The 18218-nt window shown below is 40.3% G+C and overlaps 1 protein-coding gene across 2 annotated transcripts in view; it reads left to right on the top strand.

The window, feature by feature from the left end:
• Positions 1-18218, top strand: part of TBC1D5 (TBC1 domain family member 5) — a 563684-nt gene that overhangs the window by 402208 nt on the left and 143258 nt on the right. For both annotated transcript variants that reach the window (XM_082625793.1, XM_082625794.1), the window contains one exon: positions 2726-2868. In XM_082625793.1, the coding sequence (XP_082481919.1) occupies positions 2726-2868 (143 nt within the window). The remainder of the gene's footprint in view (positions 1-2725; positions 2869-18218) is intronic.

Here is an 18218-nt window from a genome sequence, read left to right on the forward strand (position 1 = left end):
CACATATGTATCTGCAGGGTGGCTTTTGAAGCTAAGCTAACACAACCCCAGATGGCAGGAAAGCTGCAAGAGAAGGGGTTTGGGCAATAACTGGGCATTTTATTGTAGAAATAATAGGAATATAGATTATTTCTGAAAAGTAGATTTGTTTTCGATGCATTATCTGTGATGAAACCAAAGATGTGATTGTCCATAAGAAAATGAGAGGAATTCGAACTTTAAGGAAGAGGGAAAAAGATAGCATTGTATTCTCATCTGTGGTGTGTATTAACCTTCATTAGTTTGGAGGTTTTTTTTGATAAATGATGTTTATTGTAATATGATAGATGTCACCTTTTTCAAAAGGCATTTTGCTTTCAATAGAAGATAGCTTGGAAAACACAGAAAAATTTTTCTCTGCACATAAGAAGGCCTAGCAAAAGCAATGTCTTTTGGGAAACAGCAGCAGCAGTTACCAAGTGGGCTTATTCAGATAAGGAAAGCATTAAAATAACCTCCAGGAGGGAAGGGGCCACATTCAGGGCACAGTATTGTTTTATGGGTGTGATCCTTGAGTTTTGTACTGGCATCCAGATTTGAACCAGGAGGAATCACTTAAATGTCAGAATTTGCAGTTTTCAAATTGCCAAAATTTGCCTATCCGTCAAACCAAGATAATTCTTATTTATTTATTTACTTATGTTTTTCAGCGTTACTGAGGTATACTTGACACATACAATTGTAGGATATTTAGCATACATCATTGTGATTTGATGTACGTGCACATCGTGAAAAGATTCCTCCATCTATTTAATTAACATAGCCATGATCTCACATATTTATCTTTTTTTTTTGGTGAGAACATTTAAGTTCTTTCTTAGCAAATTTCAATGATACAATACAGTGTTACCAACTATGGTCACCATGTTATACATTAGCCCCTCATCAGTTTTTTTCATTGATGAATGTTTCATCAGTTGTGTCACTTGGATAACTGAATAACCATGTTCTATGTGATTTTAGTCACTTACTAATGCAGATATAGTTATCAGTTTAAAGGTCCTTTAAACAGGTCCCCCAGATGGTTTAATCCAGGTACTTTTTGCTTTGCCCATTCTGTGGTTCCCCGACACTCTTTGCAAGACCAGTTAATTGTTTGTAATTAAGAAGAGCAACCTGTTTAATTTAGGGATATTTTGGTACTTCTTAAAACAGTAAATATTAGCATTTGTAATTTGAAAGAATTAGAAGTGTGTGGAGAAATAATGTTTCATTCTAAACCACATAAATACAGGCATTTTAGACAAAATATATATATTTTGTGTTAGTCACCTCTCATATATTAGCAGTGAGGTAAGAATTGAAATGTAGATAAAAATTCTAAGCAATACTGTAACATTTTTTAAAGGATAAATGTCATTTAGACATTAAATTTCTTCCTGAAAAATTGAGTACCATAATTTAAGATGAAGTTGAAAATAGTTTAATTATTCTGTTGATTAATTTGGTAATATGAATAAAAGAACTCAAATATTTGATCATATGGTTCCTAATAAACTGTGATACGTATGTGTGATTATACACTATTTTGTCACAGCTTTTTGATTCCTCCTTAAATGTAATACTCCCTGAAAAAAAAGCAGTATTTGAATTTTTTTTTTTTGGCCTCAGTTTAACCTCACAGATGGTTATATTTGGTTTTGAATTTTGCAAGGAGGTAATATATCTTAACTAATTTTTAAAGTATCTCCTCTATTCTGTACTATTTAGTGGTACTAGAAATTTAGAATTTTTGAGTCTTTGCTGTGTGCCAGAATCACACAGATTTGTAGCTGAAGTTCCTAGAGAAAGGCTTGTGTAAGGAAATTATAGCCATATATATAAAATTAGAAGTAAATGGATAAAAATATATCAAAGTGAATTATTTTAATTTTCTTGTAAGAATTAGATATAAATAGCTTAGCATTTGCTCAAAGTCTGAGGTGTTACTATTTATGATATAGAATTATAGACAGACCTTGTTTAGTATTCCTATTAGCCTCTTATGTCTGCTCTGTAGTATCAGTGTCCATTTTCCTGGCCATAAAACTGACTGTGTTTTGAAAACTACCCCTAGAAAGATAACCTCACTGATAAGGTATATCTATTCTGAAGTTAAAAATTAAGTATCATTATATGTTTCATTTGAAATAACTGTCTGCGCTTGACAAAAACAGATATCTTTTGTTTTTTCCACATTTAATTTTAAAATGAATATTTTTACATAGGAGTGAAATGTGAGAATGCAGTTTTCTGTTTGGCTGTAGTAATTTGTCATATGGCCATTTGCAAAAGTCTAGTTAACAAAAAAAGTCAGTAATGATATAAAATATTGGAATATTGTTACTTTTTAATTCATAACCTTACGTATGAGACAACTATCAAACTACATTCATTTTTCTCTTTGCCTTTTTGAGATTTGTGATTTCTAATACATATGAAAGATTTCTACCCTTTTCAAATATCATACTTGTGTTTTATACATATAAGAATAAAGTTTAATGATTGTGGCCTAGTTATAAAATTACAAAACTCATTTGAAAGCTTAAAACTTGGGTTTCACTGTATTATATTTTTGATATCTAATATTTGCTCAGTGTGATCAGTTAAAATTTATAATTTTTTCACAGTCACAGGAGAAAATGATTCCTCTTTATATTACTCTCAGAAGTACTATTTTTTGAATTTGGGTTTTGCTTCTTCCCAGACGGTGGGTACGGCTGCTGTTTGGACGAGAGTTCCCCCTGCAGGATCTTCTGGTGGTCTGGGATGCCTTGTTTGCAGATGGCCTCAGCCTGAGTTTGGTTGATTATATCTTCATAGCCATGTTACTCTACATCCGAGATGCTTGTAAGTGTTAATGACCTTGCTGACATTCAACTAAGTGGTCCTGAGTTTTTAAACTGTGTTTCTTAAATATACTTTATCTTTCATTTTGAATTACCATACCTACATTTTTATAGTAGGTGGTATATTGAAGTTTCAAAGGAACATACTAAATATGCTTTCTGTTAGTTAACCATGTACGTATTGGGAGATGTGGGTGATTTTATATTGAGAGAATTGGAATATTCTTCAGAACGCTTTTTCTAAAGACTTTACTCCTGCTTTAATCTCGTCATTACACACACTTGTGAAACATACATATAAAAAGCCAGTATTTCAGATATGTTTAGAGCTCCACCTTCTGACAGGTAGGGAGTATTCAGGAATATTTATCAGGAGCTTGGAGCTGTTTTTATATATAGTATCTACAACTTGCCACTAAAAGTTAAATATTACATTTAAAGATCTTTTAACTTCTTCTTAGTTGTATTTTGGCCAAATGTATTTCTCAGTGGAGTGTCAGATGGCAAGATGTATTCCCACCTCATCAGATCTACCTTAGGGTGCTTGCCGAACTGGAAAGCCAGTGCCTAACCCTTTGGAATGGTCCGATAATCCTCCGCTTGAAGAAAATAGCAAAGCATGTTTTAAATTTCAAAATACCTCAAATTGTTTTCCTTCTCAAAAAAATAACCACAGTTCACAAAACCAGATTTGTAAGCCAAAATAAAATTAGGAAAGATTGCACAAAGGGATGATGAAGTAGGAAATAAAAAACTACCATAAGAGTAGGACTTTGTCAGAAGAACATAAACTATTTGGAGTCATTCATAATCTTGACTGTTAAATTGCTGTGTGGTTCTCTTTCTTTGTTCATTAAATGTCAGTTGTGCCAGATGCTGTTATGCCTCTGGTAACGCTAATAATGTTCTTTAAATTTTAGATTATACTTTTTAAATTCCTCCCAAATTACTTGAATGAGTAAGTGACAGGAGACCACATTTTTTCCAAAACTTGTTGTTTTCTTCTGTTCCTTGAAGGTCAGATAGTTTGGGTATTGACATACAAAGTGAAAAGTTCCTTCTTTCTTGAGTCAGAGCTAAACCGAGAAGAACATGGAAATCATAAGAGGAAACATCTGGAAAGTAGAGAGGAATGTTTGGGTAGATTTGAGGGATACTCTTGATAGATTTTAGAATATTTAATGCTAATCTCCCATTTTAAAATGGTATGATTTTTATAAAATGTAAGTAATAAAAAACAAAAGGGATGAGAAGCTGCTTTTATTTTTTAAAATGCTTTTGGATAATATTTTCACAAAATTTTCCAAGTCAAACCACTATCGAAACGTATTATGATTTTCTGTAGTCTTAAACATTTGAATATTTACTCTTTTCTTACTTTGGTGCATCACAACTATATTTTTAATTTAATCACCCTGTTTCCTATGCTAAGATCTACTTTTAAAAATTAATTTAATAAAACTTGCAGTTTTTGGCAGCTGAAACCTTTGTACATTTTTAATCCCTGCTCTGATGACCTTATAAAAAACATAGGCAAAAGTGAAAAAATGCAGGAGTGATGAAGTTGTTTATTTCAATATGAAGTCCAAGTTATTTAAATTTGCTTATTTAAATCCATAACAGTGGTTGAGATTTCCTAAAAATAGGATGACTATTTATTAAGTATTTAAGGGGCACTGCCCCTGTCCTCAGGAAGTTTGCCAACTAGTAGGAAAGACTGACATCATTAATTTCAAACTGATGTGTCTGGAACTGTGGCTGAGGCATGGATGGGCAGCATGAAAGTTTACAGAAGGAGCACCGAGCTCCCCTCTGAGCAGGCTGTGTGACTAGAGAAAACGCTGTAGGTGTTGGCGAGCAAAATAAGGGATCTGTGTTCCAGGTGGAAGGAACAGCATGAGCAAAGAAGCTAGGGAGTAAGAGAGTCAGCTTAATGGGGAGTGGTGTATGTGTGTTTCTACGACTGTCTGGTATCCTGAGGGTGCAAAGGGAGAGTGACTAGCAGGTTATGAGGCTGAAGGCGTCAAGAGAATGAGATCGCGATGAGAGTCCTTATCCCGGAGGTGACAGGAAACTGCTGAAAGGTGCAAAGCAGCAGTGCGGGCAGTGTTAGGTCACTCTGTCAGCTGTGTGGAAATAGACTTGAAGCAGACAAGACTGGAGCAGGGACATCAGATAAAAAGTTATGACCATAGTCCAAGGGAAAAACAGTGGATTGAAGAAATCTTCAGAACTAAAGTCAGCATGTCTTGGGGATTAAATTGAGTGGGTGAGAGAGAACAGGAAGTTCTCCCTCATGAGCCCCGGCTTGGAGAGCTGAGTAATCTGTACAACCTGGAGAGGAAAGAGAAGGGTTAGCAGGTTTGGGGAATGGGTATGATTGAGTTTGGGCCATGCTGAATTTGAGATGTCTGTAAGAAATCAGTACCTGAAGATTGGAAAATAAAGCTCACTGTCAGTGTCAAGGCTACAGATTTATTTTTGCAAATGGTGAATAGGTACGTGTTCGTTAAAGCCGCAACAGTGGATGTGATCTCCCAAGAATAGAGGGACCATATATCCCAGTTTATATGGAACAGTCTCAGTTTACACTTGCTAATCAAGAGTAATAGTTATTCTTACTGCCTTCTTTCACTCTCAGAGGCATCCCATAGAGATCATAAGAATTATATGGTCAGTCTAGCTAAGGTGGGTGCTTACAGAAAGAGAAGGTGGCAAAGGTATTTAACATCAGTATTTAAGAGGCACCAGAGAAGGAAGAGCTTGTGTTGTAACCTCACAAAGCTGTTATATGAGCAAGGGAAGTAACAGGGGTCAGGAGTGCTGAGGTACAGTAAGGTAAGGCTGGAAAGGTCCACCTGTGGAGGGACAGTCATTGGAGACCTTACCGAGGTGGATTCAGCAGACTGGGGGAGCAGAAGCTGGATTATGGTAGGTTGAAGGGTAACTGGACAGCTCAGAACTACAATAGCCTTTTCTACAGTTTTTGTTGTTATTTTATGTACACATTACATTTTCAACTAAAAGTCAACTAAATAAAAAAGAAAGAATGCAGAGAGAGCATGTGCAGAGTAATCTTTAAAGAAAGTCAACAGGGAAGGGAAGAAGAAAGATGTAACTAGAGGTCGGTGTGGGGACCAGGAAGGTTTGATGGCTGCCTGTAGAGGGAAACAGGGCACCTGGAGGTGGGAGAGCTGCAGAGAATTTCTTTCTCAGACCAGAGTCTGAGCTCCTCCTTCAAGGGTCAGCGCTAGTTTTTCCCTCCTGTTCTGTGAGTAGGATTTATGAAAAGTTGAATTATCCTGTTTATTTGAAGTTTGTACTATTTATGATTTGTTCTTCACACCCACTCTTCTACCCGCCAGTGAGAGATAGGATTTTGTCTGTCTTGGTTTGCCTACTGTATCCCAGCATCTAGAACAGGGCCCAGTGCATAGTAATCCTCCTGACACATATTTTTTGAGTGAAATAATTGAAGAAACAAGGGCCTAGACTAGGCAGTGGCGTGAGGTCAGGAGTCCTGTGGAAGGAGGCACCAGGCAGGTTTCAGAAGTAGACCGTTTTCTAGGAGAAGGTGCCTGATAAGGGATGAGGCCAGGCTGTCTGCTGTGAATGGGGCAGGGCAGGGCTTGAGGGGAGTGACTGGGAAGTGCTGCGGAGGTGGCTGCCCAAGACCAAGCGTGAGCCCGCGAGCTGTTGAAGAGCCTGCAGAGACACGTGGGCAGTGGCACCCGGTGATGTTCACTGGACAAGACCCAAAGAGGCAGAGAGCGATTCAGGCTTCAAGTGAGGCCCACGTCCGGCTGAAAGGAGGCAGGAGATGGGGGGCATTGAGTACATCTTAAGAGAGAGGTTCAAGATGTGTAGGGAGAGAAGCATGGCCAGGAAGAGACTGCTGCAAAATCAGAATATCAAGGGATTTACAGGGAACATGCAAGAGCTGAAAGCATCAGAGGTTGTGGTCAAACGAGAGGATGTGGAGCAGTTCTCGGTGTGACCAGGGTGGTCAAAGTCAGTAAAGGGGGGAAGGAAGTCACTGAGGAGATCAAGGGATTGGGAAGGAGCTGGGCTTTTTGTTTGGTCCTCCAGGGACACTTCATCGAGAATCATGATAGGAGAAGGTATAGAAGAAGCACAGTGAGGCCAACAGTGGAAGCATCCCATAAATGCAGAAGAGTGACCAAGGAAACAACTTTTATTCAGTGAATCATTTATTCAAAGCATCCACCATTCAACCAGTATTTATTGAGTGCCTGCTCTTTGCCGGCCATCCTGGTGTCTCTATGACACTAACGAAGGGGAAGGATGGAAGTATAGATACATGGCATGACCTTCAGAGGAAGAGGGATCTTTATGGAATGAGAGGAAGCAATGGCTCACAGACAGAATCAGGGAGCGAGCTGCCCCCCACCATCACCCCTGGAGGTTGCAGAGCAGCGGTGGTCGGGAGGGCAAGGCTCAAAGGGGAAGGCGTTGTTCCTCAGAGAGGATTGGGAGGGGGCAGAGTAGCAGGAAGAAGACACAGAACAGGATTGGGCAGAACACATGGGAGGGCAGTACTGATCAGATGAGCCCGCATCTTAGGCCGGGGCCAAGAACAAGAGGAAGGTGGGTAATTTGCCACCCTGTGCGTTCCAAATGGAACATTGGTGTCGAGTTTTTATTCCATCTCCATGGATTCTGACTCATGATGCCCCGACTGGGGCATCCAGAATGCTGATGTTCCATTACACCCAGTCGTCTTCAAGCTCAAAAAGTTTTAACCGAGCACCACTGTACAAGTCTCTGGGCATGACTTGTGCTCACTTGGAGCTATAGGTGATGTATTTGTAGCTCAAGGAATGTTGCTGTTGCGGAAACTAAAGAGCCTTCCTTCAGTGACGGCACTCCTTACCTGGGGCCCCTGCTTCCTAGGGGTTCAATGGAGGGCTTCATCTTGATGCTGTGCAGAATATCCAGTAGGTGTGCGTTGCCCTGAGTCAAGGGTGTCTAACCTTCATCATCGTCTCAAAGGAATATGTCACCCAAAAAACAGTCCAGATCCACCACATCTAGTCCAAAATCCTGATTTTACAGGCTCAGGTAATGAGGCCTGTTATGAACTGAATTGTGTATTCAATCCAAAAAGATATGTTGAAGACCTAACCCCTAGTACTTCAGAGTATGACCTTAGTTGGAGATAGATTGTTGCAGATGTAAGTAGTTAAGAGGACGTCCTACTGGAGTGGGGGGCCTCTGATGCAATATGACTGGTGTCCTTGTAAGAAGACGAAAATTTGGACACAGACGTGCATAGAGAGAAGACAGTGTGAGGACACATGGGGAGAATAATGCCATATAAAGGCAGGGCAGAGACTGAAGTGATGCGTCTACAAGCCAAGGAATGGCAAGGATTTCCAGCTGTCGCCAGAAGCTGTGAGAAGGGCATAGAACAGATTGTCCCTCAGAGGCTCTCAGAAGGAGCAAACCCTGCCAACACTAGAAGCTAGAAGAGGCAGGAAGGATTCTTTCCTACAGATGTAAGAGGGACCATGGCCCTGCCAAGACCTTGATTTCGGACTTTCAGACTCCAGAACTGTTAGACAATACATTTCTGTTGTTTTCCACGGTCCATCTTTTGGTACTTTGTTACAGCAGCCCTAGCAAACTAATACAGTGCCCTTGGCAGTTAAGTGATTGAAAACAATCACACTCAGTCTGTGGGGTTAGATCCCAGTGTCCTTGCTTAGTTCTTATTCTACCCAGTCCACCATCAGCATCTCATATTTAATTTTTAACAAAAGTATTCATATAAGTTTCTTTTTTTTTTTTTTTTTTTTTTTTTTTTTGCGGTATGCGGGCCTCTCACTGTTGTGGCCTCCCCCGTTGCGGAGCACAGGCTCCGGATGCGCAGGCCCAGCAGCCATGGCTCACGGGCCCAGCCGCTCCGCGGCATATGGGATCCTCCCAGACCGGGGCACGAACCCGTATCCCCTGCATCGGCAGGCGGACTCTCAACCACTGCGCCACCAGGGAGGCCCTCATATAAGTTTCTTTATTCACCTTGAAGAAAGCTTTCATTCTCTTTGAAAGTAATTCAGTCATCCAAGTATAATATTCAACCACTTAATAAATTTCATAGAAACAGCATGTTCTTTATGAGGCCTCAGAAATGGAGCCCAACCTCCGTGTTGAGAGGTTAGGAAACGAGGTCTAGGTCACCGGGCTGATGTCAGGCGGACTGGTGCTCACATCACCTTTAACATCCCTCAAACCCTGCCATGATTTTATTAAGTAAAAGTAAAATTTCACATTGGAAAAAAAAGCAATACAAACATTACCTATACAGATTTTAAAATTTAACCTTTGAAATGAATGTCAAATGGCTACTCTTCAAACAAAACTTTCACTTTTCCAAAGGTACAGAGCAGAATTATTATAAATAGATTATTCCCAAATATTTTAATCAAACTAGAAACATTTTTATTTTCTTATGTGTTGTAAGAAGTGCTTTGTGGATTCTTTGCTGGATTATGTGGATTAAGATTACATGCAAATTTTTCGCAGAACTAGAACAAAAAAATTTCACAATTTGTATGGAAACACAGAAGACCCCGAATAGCCAAAGCAATCTTGAGAAAGAAAAACAGAGCTGGAGGAATCAGGCTCCCTGGCTTCAGACTATACTACAGAGCTGCAGTAATCAAGACAGTATGGTACTGGCACAAAAACAGAAATATAGATCAATGGAACAGGATAGAAAGCCCAGAGATAACCCCACGCACATATGGTCACCTTATCTTTGATAAAGGAGGCAAGAATATACAATGGAGAAAAGGCAGCCTCTTCAATAAGTGGTGCTGGGAAAACTGGACAGCTACATGTAAAAGAATGAAATTAGGACACTCCCTAACACCATACACAAAAATAAACCCAAAATGGATTAAAGACCTAAACATAAGGCCAGACACTATCAAACTCTTAGAGGAAAACATAGGCAGAACACTCTATGACATAAATCACAGCAAGATCCTTTTTGACCCACCTCCTAGAGAAATGGAAATAAAAACAAAGATAAACAAGTGGGACCTAATGAAACTTCAAAGCTTTTGCACAGCAAAGGAAACCGTAAACAATACCAAAAGACAACCCTCAGAATGGGAGAAAATATTTGCAAATGAAGCAACTGACAAAGGATTAATCTCCAAAATTTACAAGCAGCTCATGCAGCTCAATATCAAAAAAAAAAAACCAACCCAATCCAAAAATGGGCAGAAGACCTAAATAGACATTTCTCCAAAGAAGATATACAGATAGCCAACAAATACATGAAAGGATGCTCAACATCATTAGTCATTAGAGAAATGCAAATCAAAACTACAATGAGGTATCACCTCACACCAGTCAGAATGGCCATCATCAAAAGGTCTACAAACAATAAATGCTGGAGAGGGTGTGGAGAAAAGGGAACACTCTTGCACTGTTGGTGGGAGTATAAACTGATACAGCCACTATGGAGAACAGTATGGAGGTTCCTTAAAAAACAAAATAGAACCACCATACAGCCCAGCAATCCCACTACTGGGCATATACCCTGAGAAAACCATAATTCAAAAAGAGTCACGTACCACAATGTTCACTACAGCTCTATTTACAATAGCCAGGACATGGAAGCAACCTAAGTGTCCATCGACAGATGAATGGATAAAGAAGATGTGGTACATATATACAATGGAATATTACTCAGCCTTAAAAAGAAATGAAATTGAGTTATTTGTAGTGAGGTGAATGGACCTAGAGTCTGTCATACAGAGTGAAGTAAGTCAGAAAGAAGAAAACAAATACCGTATGCTAACACATATATATGGAATCTAAAAAAGAAAAAAAATGGTCATGAAGAACCTAGGGGCTGGACAGGAATAAAGGCGCAGACCTACTAGAGAATGGACTTGAGGACATGGGGAGGGGGAAGGGTAAGCTAGGACAAAGTGAGAGAGTGGCATGGACATATATACACTACCAAATGTAAGACCGATAGCTAGTGGGAAGCAGCCACATAGCACAGGGAGATCAGCTAGGTGCTTTGTGACCACCTAGAAGGGTGGGATAGGGAGGGTGGGAGGGAGGGAGATGCAAGAGGGAAGAGATATGGGGATACATGTATATGTATAGATGATTCACTTTGTTATACGGCAGAAACTAACACATCATTGTAAAGCAATTATACTCCAATAAAGATGTTAAAAAAAAGAAAAAGATTACATGCAAAAATAAAGGTTAGGAGATAAGGAAATATAATCATATTATACTCCTATAATATAATATAATCATATTATTACTCCTATAATAGTTTAAAATCGCCCTGCTCTTCTCACACTTTTTTTAATGACTGACTTCATACTGTAAGTCACTCATGCGGTCCCCTCCTTCCCCTGGCCTTACCTACCTAAATTTTGCTCCTGTTTTCACACCTCGGGCAAAGTAGCTTCCCCGCCCCCCCTCCCAACCTTCCCTGATTAGTCTAACCCTCATTGATCTCTTGCTTTTACAGTCCTATAAGATTTTAATCAATGCCACTCAACGTAGCCCTTGATTACACTCTGTCTTGTATTGTTCTTTCCTGTGAGTGTGTGCCTTGTTTTCTCAACTAGACTGTCAGCTCCTCAGGACCAGGGCCGATGTTACAGTTCTTCCCTGCCCCTCAAAGCATTTGAAGCTCCTCTCGTGCTCGGTTAGTACTGGGGGTGATCTCAGACAGAAGGGCGCTCTAGAGACCTGGCGTGAGGGTGTGGATTCGTGTGCCATCATTGCTGAAAGGACAGGTGCCAGAAGCTCTTTTCAACGTGGCTTTTGTAAAGAAAACATCGTCTACTTTTAAATTATCTCAATTTTTGCTTCTTATCTTTTATTTATTTAAATTTTTATTTTGTTTTTTACTAGTATCAAAGAAAAACATTTTCTCTAATTTACAAAGTAACATACCTTTTACTTGTCATGTAAATTGTATTAATAGCTAAAACACTATAATCAAATCCATTTAACAGTAGATTTTCCTAACCATCTTACAAATGTTTATTGTCTCTTTTACTTGACTTTCTGTCTGAACACTTTGTAAATGGAAATGTTTCTTTTTGGCACTTCTGTCCACTTCCTGCCTTGTTTTTTCAGCCAGCATCAACACGGTACTGCACTGTAATTTTCCTAGGTTTTCTGTAGGGGTCTCCTTAGTCATTTCTCAGCCTGGCCTGGTATGGCAGTTATGTCCTCTTTGTGGTTTAAAACATTGCTCCTTCTTATTTCATTTTAGATCTCCCCTTACTCCTCAGCCATTATCTGTCTATCTGCCAGTATTTCCATCTGTCCTACCCCAGAATTTCTGTTTCTCTGTTTTCTCGTTAAGAGCATGTTCAACATTATACTGATGTCAAAATGCAGTTAATTTCAACTATAAATTGAATGTATTTGTCTTGTCTGGAAAAGCTTTACCCAACCTCAGGGACTAGGAATAAAGACTCTCCCAAATCACACAGTGATGTGCCACATAGTTTATATCAAAACACAAACTGGGGGTCTTATTTTTGAAGGAATGTTTAAACAGTTCCTGACTGCCAGCTCTCTCTCCTCTCAGACATTAAATATTGTCAGTTATTTTTATGACCATCTCAGATGTAGATATTAATATACCCTTTGGGTTATACGTGTACCATTTATATTACTTTATGTTTTTAGGCTGATGTACCAGAATAGCACGTTGTCTTTTTTTTTTTTTTTATGTTTAGATTTTCTTTAATAAAACAGGCTATTTTTTGGAGAACTTCTGGCTCACAGGAAAATTGAGTGGAAAGTACAGAGAACTTTCCATCTGCCTCCACGCCCACATACACACTGCCCACTGTACCATCAGCATCCTTCACCACGGCAGTCCATTCGTTACAGTCGATGAACCTACACTGACACAGCATCATCACCCAAGTCCATGGTTTACTTTATTTATTTATTTTTAACATCTTTATTGGAGTATAGTTGCTTTACAATGGTGTGTTAGTTTCTGCTTTATAACAAAGTGGATCAGTTATACATATACATATGTTCCCATATCTCTTCTCTCTTGTGTATCCCTCCCATGGTTTACTATATAGTTCACTCTTGGTGTTAGACACTCTGTGGGCTTGGACAAATGTATAATGACATGTATCCACCCCTGTATATCATACAGAGTAGTTTCCCTGCCCTAAAAATCCTCTGTGCTCCACCTATTCATCCCTCTCTCCCCTCTAACCCATGACGACCACTGATCTTTTTATTGTCTACATAGTGTTACCTTTTCCAGATTGAAATATAGTTGAATCATATGGTATGTAGCCTTTTCAGATTAGCTTCTTTTTTTTTTTTTTTTTGCGGTACGCGGGCCTCTCACTGTTGTGGCCTCTCCCGTTGCGGAGCACAGGCTCCAGACGCGCAGGCTCAGCGGCCATGGCTCACGGGCCCAGCCCCTCAGTAGCATGTGGGATCCTCCCGGACCGGGGCACAAACCTGTGTCTCCTGCATCGGCAGGTGGACTCTCAACGACTGCGCCACGAGGGAAGCCCCAGATTAGCTTCTTTCACTTAGTAATATGGCATCTAAATTTTCTACATGTCTTTCAGGTCTTGATAGCTCATTTCTTTTTAGCAGAGAATACTATTCCATGGTCTGGATGTACCACAGTTTATTTATCCACTCACCTACTGAAGGACACCTTGGTTGCTTCTGATTTTTGTCAGCTATGAATAAGGCCACTGTAAATATCAGTGTGCAAGTTTTTGTGTACAGGACATAAATTTTCATCTCATTTGGGTAAATACCAAGGAGCATAACTGACTGCTGGATCGTATGGTAAACATCAGGAGCTCAGCCGAGCTGGGCGCGAGAGAGAGCCGAGCTTCTAGGTATCGGAGTAGCCAATTAAAGCAACAAGTCAAAGGTGGAAGAGTTAAGCCTTTAGTCACTTACTGTGGTGGTATAATAAGCAGGGGTCAAAACCTGGAGAAAACGCCAAAGCCTGTGTTCCATTTCACCCGTGAAATGGCACACTGGTTGAGGGCCAGGTGATCAGCACAGATGTGCGGTCTTCTCACTGTTGAGGGAGCCCTGAGCGAAAAAGCCTGGCAGTCTTATGGACCCTGAGATGGTGGCGGTGTCAGAGGGCTGGAGGTGAGGCGGAAAGGCGAGGGGTGGAAGAATACTGGCTACTAAGTCACACGAGGGAAGGCGTCTTCACGGTTTCCTCCTATGCCTCCACCTGACGAGGACCACTGCCCAAGACCTCAGATAAAGAGATCTACGAATGAAGGCACCGGGGCTTGGAATACAAGTATGTGGAAGATCATGCCCGATGAGTTGGCCTGAGACCTTGATTGCAGCTCCTTTCAGAGGGTGCAAGGTGCTGGCTGTGCACCAAGTCTGGAGTGGGGAGGGCAGTTCTCCCCTGTGAGGCCTGTCAGGGAAAGCCTTTGGTATTAGGCTTCTTCAAAGAAAAAGAACCAGTAGAATATAGAGAGGGAGAAAGAGAAGAGGAGATTTCTTATAGGATTCGGCTCACACAGTTCTGGAGGCCTGGAAGCCCCACAGTCAGCTGTCTGTAAGCTGGGAACCAGGAAAGCTAGTGGCATAATTCAGTCCAAGTCTGAAGGCCTGAGAACCAGGGGGCTGATGGTTTAAGTCCCAGAATCCAAAGGCCTGAGAACCAGGAACTCCAATATCCAGGACATCATAGCCCAAAGAGAGAGAGAATTCACCCTTCCTTGGCCTTTTTGTTCCCTTTGGGCTCCCAGCGGATTGGGCGATGCCCACTTATTGACAAGGGTGGATCTCTTCACTCAAGTCTGCTGAATCCAGTGCTCATCTCTTCCAGTCGCACACTCACAGACACACCCAGAAATCATGTTTACCAGCTATCTGGGCATCCTTTAGGCCGGTCGAATTGAAAGCATAAAATTAACTATCATACCTTTCTAATTGCCTATGGTCAGGCCTGAAAAATCACACACAACTGCCTTTCAGTATGGCTGTACCACTCTGCATTCCCACCAGAAATGCATGAAAATTCTTGTTGCTCCACATCGACACCAGCATTGGTGGTGTCAGTGTTTTGGATTTTGCCCCTTCTACTGTGTCATATTGTCTTTTTAATGTCTATTTTTTGCCTCAAAAGAATTTTAATTTATACAACTCTAGAAATAGAGATATGAGAAGAGAATTATTTTCCTGCTGAAATTCTATTCCATGTTCAAAATTAATAGTTGATACCCCACCCTGACCTTCTATAAAGGGGAAGAAGTGGCTTATCTCCTGTACCGTAATCTTACCCTTCCACACACTTACTCCCATTCCACAGTTTTCTGTTGCCCTGGAAAGCAATATGACAGATGGATTCAGGAACCCTAGGATACCTTTTATGGGCAAAAGCCAGCAAAATTACATGTGTCGCTGGAATTTTACCCAGGAATACTCAAGCTTCCATGTCCATGTGTTGCTGCCAAAGGAGAAAGTGAATAGTCCTGCAGGGTGACTGGGGCCATTCTATCTGATGCACAGAGAAAGGAAGATGGTGATCTTTGCTTCCTGACTACTTATTTCCCCATTTCTCCACCCAATTGCCTCCCCACCTAGATTCTTCTTTCCCTTTAATCCACCTGCCCAGGTGCTCAGTAGAAATGTCATTAAAGTGATAAGGATATCAGATATGAGATGTTATATTAAGGTCCTGCATTTACCTCCATTGCTCCTAAAACCCCATTGAAATAGCATCAACCCATAGGACACAGAGAATTAGGAAGGAGACAATTAGGGTAGTTTGGGAAGCAGCAAAACAGATGGGTGAGTGATAACTGACTTATCAGATCCAAGAAAGCTAAATACAAAATTGATAATGGAGAAAGCCAAGAAATAACCCATAGAATTCTTAAAAGTATAGAAATTGGCAGTGCTGGGTACTTCTGGAAATTGGTGGTGGCGGGGGGAAGGAGTTAAGACTAAAAAATGAGAACTGGTTGAAAGTCTATTTAAGAAGCAGTTACACCCAGATCTCCAACTGTACCTTCAGGATTTTTCCTCTGTGGACGGTAAAGTGGAGGGTCTTTGGACCTGGGACTCAGGCAATTTCAGTGACTGTTGAACCGCCAGTCTTCTTTCTCAGGACATTGAAGCTAGACTGTCTCCCTCCGGGAAGAGTTTGGGAGAATCTTTGAGGGAATCTAGTCAGCACAAGAGAAAAGGCTTGGGGTGGCCCAAGCGTGACCTGTGTCAACCCCCAGCATTCACAAACCCACCCAGCTATGCGCACACAGCTGTCTTCAAGATGCCTTTGTACTGCCCCACTCCTCCACACGAGCAGGTAGCCCCAAACCACCATATGATTGAGGAGAGCGTCAACATGAAAGCAGAGATCTAAACAAGCAACCAAGAGAAAAGCAACTTGGAGGCCACAGAGACTGTGCAGGGAGGAGAAAACTTCTCAGAGAGCTGGGAAATACATTATTCAAAGGGAAAAGTGTAACTGAAAAACAAAGTATCATGGAAATAGGTGGTTGGAATATAAAATTGAAAAAGTGTCCCAGAAAGAAGCACATAAAACCGTGAGAAAGCAAGAAAGAAAATTAGAGGACCAGGCCAGGAAATCCAACATCTAGCTATCATGATTTCTTATAAAAAAAAAAAAAAAGAAGAAGAAGAAGAAAAGGAGGGAGGGATGGGGGAAGGAAGGAATAAGACACACAAAATAAACAAAATAAAACGGGAGGGAGAAAATCATCAAAGAAACAAAGAGAAATTTCTAGTTCAACAAAGGAAGATGAGTTTCTAAATTGAAAGGGCCTGTTAATGTATGAAAACAGGTGCAAACCAAGGTATATTCATCATCAATCTACAGAACAATGTGGGGGAAGAGAAGAGAAAACAGATCACAGAAAGGATTAGGAATTGGAATGGTTTGAGGCTTTTCAACTGGAAGCCAGGAAGCTCAGGAGCAATGCTCCCAACAATCTCAGGGAAAAGTATTTCCAACCTAGAATTCTGTACCTAACCAAACTATTAATTAATGTCAAAATAAAATCTTTCAAACAGAGAAGTTTTCAAAAAATTCATGTGCTGAGCATAAAGCTTTTGGAGAGATGGGCTCCACCAAAATGAGGGAGAAAAGCAAGAAAGAAGCAGGTAGGTACTCTAGGAAATAAGGATACAACACATGCAAGAGGTAAAGGACATCCTCAGGGTCAGGGAGCAGGCCAGAGGCCTCATGAGCAATTTCCTAAAAAAAAAAAGGAAATTGACAAAACATCTAAATTTTTTAAAAGTATTAAGGGGAGATTTATATGACTAGGGGAGCATTTAAGATTAAATTACTGTTAAAAATATACACAGCAAAGCAAATGAAAAAGCAGGCAGTTATAAATTCCAGGAAAGGAACGAGGCTGTACAAGAAAGGAAGAGTAGTCATGATATACTGTGTTGTTCAGCTGTGATAACATTTGCCTGGTTATAAAAATGAAAACTGAAGAAATTGTTCTAACCAAAATTTTGATACAACTTCACGTGGGAGAGATGAAGAGTGACATGGAGGTGGGTGGAGGGTTGAGTTTCAGTGCTGGGGTGTGGTTGTATATGGCAAATTGTATGCACATTATATGTGCTTACTGACTTTTTTTTTTAACATGTTAGAGATGGTAGTTCTCAGTCCATCTTGTTACCTTGAGAAGGTATATCTAAATATGAAATAAATAATTTGACTAGTGTTTCACTTCAAAATGTTCCAGTTGTAAGTATAGTTTAACTCTGACTCAAACTTAAGCTAATGGTCCCATTGCTTTAAACTTTCTCAGAACAATCACGTCTCTGGTTGTCTTTACTGAGCTCGTTATTTTTTTGTTCGTTACTACTGGAGAAACTTATTTATTTTATTTTTTTATTTATTTTTAACATCTTTATTGGAGTATAATTGCTTTACAATGGTGTGTTAGTTTCTGCTTTATAACAGAGTGAATCAGCTATTCGTATACATACATCCCCATATCTCTTCCGTCTTGCGTCTCCCTCCCACCCTCCCTATCCCACCCCTCTAGGTGGTCACAAAGCACCGAGCTGATCTCCCTGTGCTATGTGGCTGCTTCCCACTAGCTATCTATTTTACATTTGGTAGTGTATATAAATCCATGCCACTCTATCACTTCGTCCCAGCTTACCCTTCCCCCTCCCCATATCCTGAAGTCCATTCTCTAGTAGGTCTGCATCTTTATTCCTGTCCTGCCCCTAGGTTCTTCAGAACCATTGTTTTTTTTTAGATTCCATATATATATGTCTTAGCATACCGTATTGGTTTGGAGAAACTATTTAAAC

Source organism: Mesoplodon mirus (assembly GCF_964341445.2).
Source record: "Mesoplodon mirus genome assembly, chromosome: 6".
Classification (NCBI taxonomy): Eukaryota; Metazoa; Chordata; class Mammalia; order Artiodactyla; family Ziphiidae; genus Mesoplodon; species Mesoplodon mirus.